Raw genomic sequence first — 10,024 nt, 5'->3', positions numbered from 1 at the left:
AGGTTGGGAACCACTGCTCTAGAGAGAAACCTGTGAGCAAAAAGCGAGAATACAGCGAAGAAATCCCGAAGCTACTGAGTGCTGCTTTAAGTTAGCTCTGTTTCTGTTCAGTTTGTCCTGCCTCGTCAATGCTTTGTGAATGTTTAAAATATACTGCATAGCATCAGTTCCTATATTTCCTCATTACACACTATTGCAAGATGCATTTACTTGTCATGCACATTGTTTCATAGCTCTTGCATAACATATTAGCGTGAAGTGATAATTATATATGACTCAAAATAAATGCTCTCTATCACAATAGTATAAATGGCACAAAGTGGGCAGATTGTTATAGAATAATTACATATCTGTATAATGTTAAAGTGCTTATATTGAAAGAATAAGACAAACACGTCTATTTTCAGAGTGTTTCGTTATTTGCCGAAATGCACAATGTTTTGCGATGAATGTCAAACATTGCAATGCAGTCAGAAGATGTGAAAACAGATTTAGATGACTTAAAACAAATGAGTCAATCAGCTTCTGATGTTTACAATAAATGCAAAAACACAGAAAAAGTTCTGGCTTTCGTGTGCAGACGGTGCTGTGTCTGTCTTTGAGATTATTTAAAATCACTTCGCACATTCTCCATCTGATGTGGCCTTCACCTCATCTTTGATGACATTATTAATCATACGGGTTTTAACAAGTTATTATGAACATATGTGAACAGGCTATGCCTTTACAAGTACCTCCTCAAATATCTTATTGATGATCACTAATTAGTGGAATAACTGTGACAAAAAGATAGATGAATGAAAGATAACATGAGTTATGATTTAAAATTTTGCTCTTGTGTCTTCCTGACAAATGATTGACAATCATATTCATTCAATCCTTCGAGTTTTGTAATACTTTTTTTTTCCACTTTTTTTTTTTTACTTATGTTTCTTGAACTTAGATGTAATATTCCCATATTTATCAGCTACAAAATAAAGTAGAAAAATACTACACTACACTAATAGCAAACAATCAACAATAAAACTGGAAACAAGTAACATAAATGAACACTTGCATTTATAGGTGTCATATAAAATGAAACGAGAACTCATCACAAGACACATTATATATATATATATATATATATATATATATATATATATATATATATATATATATATATATATATATATATATATACACACACACACACACACAAAATGTATTTATTTGATTGATATAATAATTGTATTAGAATTTAAGATTTATTAGAATTAATATATTAAATAAATATAATAATACTGAAATATGTATTTCCTGCAGCTATTATTTCAGAGTATGTTCTTATCATTAATTTATTATCATTTCTAATGGGTTGAAAACTGATGGTGTTACAATGCTCTTGTATCCAGTATTGGCTGAGTTTGGCCTTAGTGCATTGGGCATATCGTCCTCCTTTTCTTGGCTATCTATCATGATTGTTATTGCCAGTGTGCAGCATGCAAATCAATAATTTATGACAGATTACCTTATGCCTGAAGCTGATGTTTTGTAATTGCAATTTAAGCTGGTTCTTATTATGACTCATGAATTAAGTCTCAAATTTCGTTACAGCAGTCAATAAATAAACAAGAGGAGCGGATATGCAAAATAAACACCAAAGCAATGTGGGGACAATAAAAGGTTTTTTGTTTTTTTTTCTTATTTGAAGATCACTATTGACGCTGTCTTTATACCTGCACATGTATGTTTTATATATATATTTGGAGCTACTTGCGCCTCCTAGTGGCCAATTATGATTAGAACAGCTGCTTTTGTTATAAAACCAGAAACTTTACTTTCAGAAACTGCACAGAAATCAGATTTTATTCTGTTTATTTATTTCTCATTTAACCTTTTTGTGCTACAAATGAATATTCTTTCTCTTCTTATTTTTTATTAATTTTATTATTGTTATATACGATAAAAGGCTATGCAATATTGGTTTATTTAAAAGAAAATAAATCAAGAAGGCATATCTTAAAAAAAAACTGTTTTAAAACAAACGTAAGTGTTCTAGTCGCGTTAGAACACCCACAGCAATATCTCATTAACAGATAAAAGCAATAATTAATTAAAATAAATAAAACATAAAATGACATACAATATCAAAAATAAATAAAACGAAAAGGTCACACAAATCCCATCTTAAAACGGCTTTCATCAAGCGGTGTTCAGTGCACGTCTGTAAATAACAATAAAATGTTATTGTTGTCATAAAAAATATGTATTTGACTAGGAAAGGAACATATCTACTCACTCATGTCTGGTGACGTCGGAATTCCACACAGAGCTCGTTCACTCTCATCCAGCAGACACACACACACACACACACACACAGGCATAGGCGCGCGCTCCTGGTGGGAGTGAGTGAGCAAGCGCGGAGTCCATCTCTCTCACTCTGAAGCTCGCTCGCATAGCGCTCAGTTATCCCGCGCATCACGCACCGTCAAGTTGACTGTCGCCATGCAGGATCACAGGCGTAAAGTTGCTTTCGTGTGAATATCTATTGCGCCGCAGGTGAAAAGGACAGTTTAAGCTCCGAGACTCGGAACGGTGGTGCCTCGGATGCGCTTCAAACTGCTGCATGAATGCTTGCTCATTAGCCCGGTATTTCACTGTCACTGCGAGGGACGACGATGTGTTCGGTCCGGCAGCGTTCACAGTGCGCTCGGTGATGGATGCCTTCTCTATTCCGCCTTTTGGGATTTAAGGAGGGTCAATGGAGAGCTGTGCGCTTCTGTGCGCCTTTTGAAATCTTCTTTGGGGCTGAGCATGCCTGTTTTGAGATTTGCACATTAATGCTGGGGCTTTCGGCATTATTGCTGTAAAAATGCTGAACAACATTCTCTTGCTGAGCGTTTTAACAGTCACCAGTTTCCCTTCAAAGACAGACAGCCGCAAAACTTCCAAAGACATTTGCAAGAACCGGTGCTCCTGCGAGGAGAAGGAGAACGCACTGAATATCAATTGTGAAAACAAGGGTTTTACAACGGTCAGTCTGTTCCAGCCTCCGCAAAACAAAATCAGCCAGCTCTTTCTGAATGGAAACTTTCTCACCAAGATAAGCCCGAATGAATTCTTCAATTATGGTAATGTAACATCTCTTCATTTGGGTAATAATGGCTTGCAGGAGATCAAAACAGGGGCATTCAATGGGTTAAAAAACTTGAAGCGCCTTCATCTCAATAATAATAATTTGGAAATCATAAGAGAGGACACTTTTTCTGGTTTGGAGAGTTTGGAGTATTTGCAAGCTGATTATAATTACATTAGTGCCATAGAGGCAGGGGCTTTCAACAAACTGAATAAACTCAAAGTCCTGATACTCAACGACAACCTTTTGCTCTCTCTACCTAACAACATATTCCGCTTTGTCATGTTGACGCATTTGGATTTAAGGGGAAACAGACTGAAGATGATGCCGTTTGCTGGTGTTCTAGAGCATATAGGTGGAATAATGGAGATTCAGCTGGAAGAGAACCCGTGGAATTGCACTTGTGATTTGATACCCCTGAAAGCCTGGCTGGATACAATTTCAGTCTTTGTGGGGGATATCGTGTGTGAGACACCGTTCAGACTGCACGGCAAAGACGTCACGCAGCTGATCAAGCAAGACCTTTGCCCCAGGCGCAATCCTGGAGACACAAGTCATCGTGCGATGCAACCACCATCTGATTCACAATATCAGGGTCTGTCTCCAACCCTGCGGCCTCGAGTCACACCGACAAGAGCCCCCAAGGCCTCCCGCCCCCCCAAAATGAGATACCGCCCCACTCCTCGTGTCACGTCCAGCAGAGATAAACATGTATTCGGGCCTATCATGGTATACCAGACGCGCTCACCTGTCCCGATGACATGCCCGGGAATTTGCGTGTGCACGTCGCAAAATCCCGACAGTGGATTAAACATCAATTGTCAGGAGCGCAAACTTCAGAACATCTCTGAACTTCAACCCAAACCGTCGTATCCAAAGAAACTGCATTTAACCGGTAACTATTTGCAGACCATATACAGAACGGATCTGACAGAGTACAGCTCCCTTGAGCTCCTGCACTTAGGGAATAACAGAATAGCAATCATTCAGGACGGAGCCTTTGAGAATCTCACTAGTTTACGGAGGCTCTATCTGAACGGCAACTACATTGAGATCCTGTCCCAGTCTTTATTCGTTGGGCTGCAGAGCTTGCAATATCTCTACCTGGAATACAACATTATTAAAGAGATTTTACCCCACACCTTCAACTCGCTGAACAATCTGCAGCTATTGTTCCTTAATAATAACCTGCTGAGATCCCTTCCCGACAATGTGTTTGGAGGTACCATGCTGACAAGGCTTAATCTCAGAAACAATCATTTTTCCCATCTCCCAGTGCGCGGTGTGCTGGACCAGCTCTCTGCCTTCATTCAGATCGACCTCCAGGAGAATCCGTGGGACTGCAGCTGCGACATTGTGGAGCTTAAGAACTGGATGGAGCTGTCCAGCACCAGCGTAGTGGTGAATGAGATCACGTGTGACTCGCCATCTAAACATGCAGGCCGGCTCTTGCGCTCCCTCCGAAATGATGCCATCTGCCCCGAGACTGATGAGGTTCCTGTGACTAAACCCCCGACTGCTGTGAGCTCGAGCACCGAGGCAACCCCTTCTTCTTCCGTAACCCCTACGGACAGAATGCCCGAGATGCCTCCAGAGGTGCCCTTGTCCGTTCTCATCTTGGGCCTGCTCGTCGTGTTCATTCTGTCTGTGTGCTTCGGGGCAGGATTGTTCGTGTTTGTCCTCAAACGTCGTAAGGGAGTGGAGAACGTTCCCTCAGGCACCAATAACCATTTGGACTTGAACTCCTTCCAAGTACAATATGGCTCTTACAATGCAGATGCCAATGCGGATAAAAGCGACAACCATGTATATAACTACATCCCTCCGCCCGTGGGCCAGATGTGTCAGAACCCCATCTACATGCAGAAGGAGAGCGAGCAGGTGGCCTATTATCGGAACCTGAAGGGGCTGAGCTTCAGCGCTCTTGACCCCAAGAAGGACGAGCTTGATCGAAGCCCAGCTTTCACCATAAGCACAGTGGAGTTCATTGATAAGCAACCGTGTGCCAACCGTGAACCGGAACTGCTTTATCAGAACATTGTTGAGAGAGCAAAAGATCTGCCCCAATCTGGGCCACTCAGCTATAACTTTTGCACTTTACCCAAAAAATCCTTCATCCCACCGTACGAAACCACCCGGCGACACAACCAGGATCGATTAAACAAAACTGTTCTCTACGGGACCCCCAGAAAATATGCTGCACAGTCCAAAAACGAGCATCCTTTGCTATCCAACAAGCTTAAAACCGAGCCAGACTACCTCGAAGTTCTGGAGAAACACACTGCGATGAGTCAGTTGTAAGATTGAGTTCCTGTAAAACCTGTATCATCTGTGTATTCAACCACAAGAGACAATAATAACACCACCACAGACCTAAGCCTTCCATCTTCTTTTTAGAGGCTGTATACATACCCGCAATTTAAAGATGATATATTATTTTCTCTAAGGTTTAAATTATTTCTTCTACTTGAAACATAAAGACTGTAGCAGTTGTCGCAAGAATATGTATAGCTTACAGCTCCATGCTTTTTTGTAATATGAAATATATTTTCTCTCAGACGACAGGGTTGTTGAAATGACATTCCTGTAGAACATGTTGGATGGTGAGTGCAACACAAATTCCTGGTTCCAGAAGTGCCTTTGCACTTGAAGAATTTTATCTCTGCTTTCTGCTAATCAAATTTTTTATAAGTGCTGTATTTTAAGACTCTTTATGTAAAATAGAATTATTTGTCCATTGCATTAAAAGTAAAAAAGTAAAATGGTACTCTAGTGTTGGGAGAATATTGTTTCTCATGTTTTGCATCTCTAAAATCAGGTGATTTCAGCTTAAATTGAATTAAGTTTCCTATGCATTCTGTGATGGATGTGGATTGTGCAGTATTCTGCAGCAAAGCTGATCTCTTTTAACGGCAGTGTGCGTGTGTGTGTGTGTGTGTGTGTGTGTGTGTGTGTGTGTGTGTGTGTAGGCTCAGCATATATGGTACTTGCATTTGCCTAGTTTCTGTGCCATGAAAAATTGTCAGTGAAGAACAAATGGTGCAGAAAATTATTTGATAATTTTTACTTGCCTGAATATTCTTTACATATCGTGGCACACCGACTTGCTTGCTGTAGTATCTGATCTTTTATTCCTTGCGCATTCGTTCATTAATTTCTAAATTGAAATCAGATCGTCTCTGACTGTGGACATAATGGTTGCTGTCCAAGGTGCTAAAATGAGTTTGGATTGGCTGGTAGAGATATACTGTTGTCTTAGTGCTGAATTTCTAAATATGCCTTATTGTAGACAAGTTAAATACTTGAAAAACAATGCAGCAGTTTACTGCAGCACAAATCAGACGAGTTTGTATTGTTTCCTATCAGCACAGAAATAGGGTTTATGCATTTCTTGATTTATTTTTAATGTTTGTGTCTGCTTGTTTACATAAATGTAAAGAAGGCTCTATATCATTGCTGCATTCATAAACTCTGTGTACATCAAGTATATACATTTCATTCGTAATTCATTACCTTTTTAAAAATGTTTGCAACCTATCTGAGCATTTTGATTTCAAAGTGAGGCAAATGTTTTCCCCCATAAAAAAGAAAAAAAAAGGAGTCCGCTTGCTACAGTGCTTGATGTGACAGAATGTTTTTCATCCACTTTCAAATGGAGTGCGCGGTACAATGAGCCTCTGTGTGGCTGTTTCCTGGTGTGGCCGAGAATGGGCAAAGCCACACATGCCCTGCACATCAATGAGGGGCCTGACCAGCAGAACACTTGCTGCTCTAGATGGAGACGTCATGCTTTGATTCGAAATAAATTGTGAGCTGTAATCGGTTTACGCAGAATGAGAGGGAGCAAGGCTGTTTCATTGATGCTGATGTATTGAGTTCATTACATATACAGCTGGTCCCAGTATACTTTATGTGCTTTTTTTTTTTATTGTGTGCATGCAGTTTTGCCTATGCATTTGAAATTCATAAGTCTGTGAAGTGTGCAATCAGTCTTTTGCATGCAATTTGATCTGCGAGAATACATTACAGATATATATTTCCAGAGCATTATGATAACTTCCTTATTGCTGTGTGGAGGCTGGGATAAAGGACTACTGACTGATTGAAGAAAGTTTTGAAGCCCGAAAGGCTCGGCAGTGCTGCAGTACTTTGATGCCATTGGCAGTGAATTATGTCAAGCAGTTTGAAGGTACTTGGCTCCAGATTCAAATCGATGGGAATGATGCTAGGTGTTGGCTGCTGTGGGCTTGTCCTCAAGCCGTTCTTAGCTATGCTTTCAGGCAGCTTCCAAATTCTTCTACATGAATCTCCTCTTCCCTCATTGCACCTTTGGTTTATGGATAGGTGATTTTCAGAAAAGTTTAAAATTTTTTAACTGTAATGATATATTCTTGATGGAGCTTTGATTCACAGAGTCAGTATCCAGATCTCTTGAGTAACTGCTCAGCCTGCAGGCACATTCATTTTCTTGAAAGGCTGTGACTGGAATATTTAACCTGACCTCACGGCAATTCGAATTTTACGAGGTGGCTAATTCATACAAATTCATACGACCTCACTCGTCCGAATTTTTAAGATGTTTGCTAAATCGTACTTATTTTACGAGTTGTCCAATTCGAATGAATGACCTACCCGTGACCCCGCACCTAAACCTACCCATCACTGGGGTTTAGACAAATCGTACGAATTCTTACGAGTGACAAATTAGCCACATTTTACTCACTTGTACGTACATAATTGTACCTTTAGGGGTACAATGGCTTGTCACTGGGGCTGTACCCTCAAGGGTACAATATTGTACCTTAACATTTAAAAGAAACGGTACATATATGTACCTTTTAATGCCTTTTGACCCTCAAAAAGGTACATATATGTACCTTGAGGTCCAATAATAAGCCATATGGGGTACGTTAGTGTAGATTGTACGTTGGGGGACAGAAATGGACTCCTACTGTACCCCTATTTCTGACAGTGTACGGATTGGTCGTGAGATAGCGTTGGAATATTCCAGCAAATTGCCAAAGATATGCTTTTTTGGTAGAGTTGCTCTCATTATTAGGTGCATTGTGTAACACTGAAGGGCAACACTTTTCATTCTTTAAAAATACACGTTAATTACATGTTCAGTATATTAAATAGCATTGTTAAATATTATTTATTTAAAAAAAAAGGTATTTGTTTAATATCTTGGCTTTTCATTCTTTAAAAATACACGTTAATTACATGTTCAGTATATTAAATAGCATTGTTAAATATTATTTATTTAAAAAAAAGGTATTTGTTTAATATCTTGGCTTATATATCCAAATATCCAAGCGTATTTAATATGTCTAACTTACTTAAAAACTCATGTACCTGAGAGGCCATATGCTTTTATTATCATATTATGCATAATTAAATGATTAGATATTAAGAGGTAGCTGTAGGTCCTGTACAACGTCTCCATTCTTGTAGAAGGTAAATTAAGCATGCATAAGATACAATGAGAATGTAAATGGACCCATCAGTGTTTCAGCTTCTGGATCCATAATTAAAATCATATGCTTTAGTACATTCGGCGAGGAAAACGGCGTGAGAATAGCCATCAAGGGGCCACTCAAGCCCACTTGTAGACGCCTTGAGAGCTGCAATCAAACAAAGTGATAGAAGAGCATGCAATGATATTAGAGAGGAGGGGAGGCTGTAAATTGTTAAGAGTAAAAAGCTAGAGTTATGATGCTTTTTCAGCACATAGCTTTTTCTCTCTGCCTGAGAAAAATGGGTGCAATCGTTTCACTGCATTGCAGATTTTTTTTAATACAAATTAAGTATTAATTATTATCTGATGTTTGGATGAATTCAGATTTATATCTCTTTTATTCTCTAGGTTATTGGTTCAAAGTTTACATGAAAGGGAGATGCTAACTGTCTTTGTTAGCTACCATAAACATTTTACAATAATACCATCAGTAAGTTAATGCACAAACTAACAATGAGCAATACTATACAGTCTGTCTATCTATCTATCTATCTATCTATCTATCTATCTATCTATCTATCTATCTATCTATCTATCTATCTATCTATCTATCTATCTATCTATCTATCTATCTATCATTTACTAATGCCTTATAAGATCAAAAGTTGTATCTTTTAACATTAGTGAACTAACATGAACGAACACATTAATAAATGCTGCAAAAATATATTGTTCATTATTAGGTCCTGTCAGTTAATTCATTAACTAATGTAAAAATAAATAAATTGTAAAGTGTAACAAATTGTGTACGATGTTGTAAAATTATACCAAAATAATATATACTGATATTAGTTTTAATCATCAGCTTCTCTGAATATATTTTACCCAAATAGATTAAATTTATTTTTAGATAATGATAATGTACAGCTTACTTACACTTTTCTTTTAAACACCCATTATTCCTATATATATATATATATTTTAAAAAAATAAAAATTTATGACGCTATTCTTATCCCCCTAATAATTCCGACTAAAAGAATAATTCTTTTAACATTTATATTATGATCTAATCTTTCTTATGTTAACTCTATGTATGGTATTTTCTTTTGGCACAAATAAATGTTTAATTTGCTCTTAGTCTCCTCTAAATCAGAACTGTATTGATTTTGTCTTCCAGAAAAAAATAAATAAAAAAAATATTCAATACAATTTCAAACCTAAAAATAAAAATAACACTGCAAGTAATTAGTTTTTTTGTTTATGCAGGAACTTTCACAAGCTTACCGTTGTTATTCAAATTAAATGCATGAAAACAACACTTAGAACAAAATATTTCTATTGTAAAACGCACTAGTGCGCATCTCACGGGAATCCAGAAAATGTCTGTCAGACACTGACAAGGCAAACAGAAATATCCAAAGGCTGGAAATGACATTAACACCAAGC

General features: G+C 38.0%; 1 protein-coding gene across 1 annotated transcript; it reads left to right on the top strand.

The window, feature by feature from the left end:
- Window positions 1–2,266: 2,266 nt before the first annotated feature.
- On the top strand, window positions 2,267–8,305 carry slitrk2 (SLIT and NTRK-like family, member 2). The gene has a single exon (XM_082177818.1). The coding sequence runs from the start codon at window positions 2,855–2,857 to the stop codon at window positions 5,417–5,419; it is 2,565 nt and encodes an 854-aa protein (XP_082033944.1). The 5' UTR covers window positions 2,267–2,854; the 3' UTR covers window positions 5,420–8,305.
- Window positions 8,306–10,024: the final 1,719 nt, after the last annotated feature.

The sequence above is a fragment of the Leuciscus leuciscus genome (assembly GCF_965113295.1).
Source record: "Leuciscus leuciscus genome assembly, chromosome: 8".
In the NCBI taxonomy this organism is placed as follows: Eukaryota; Metazoa; Chordata; class Actinopteri; order Cypriniformes; family Leuciscidae; genus Leuciscus; species Leuciscus leuciscus.
The sequence above is the reverse complement of the archived record's forward strand: the minus strand, read 5'-3'. Positions and strand labels throughout refer to the sequence as shown.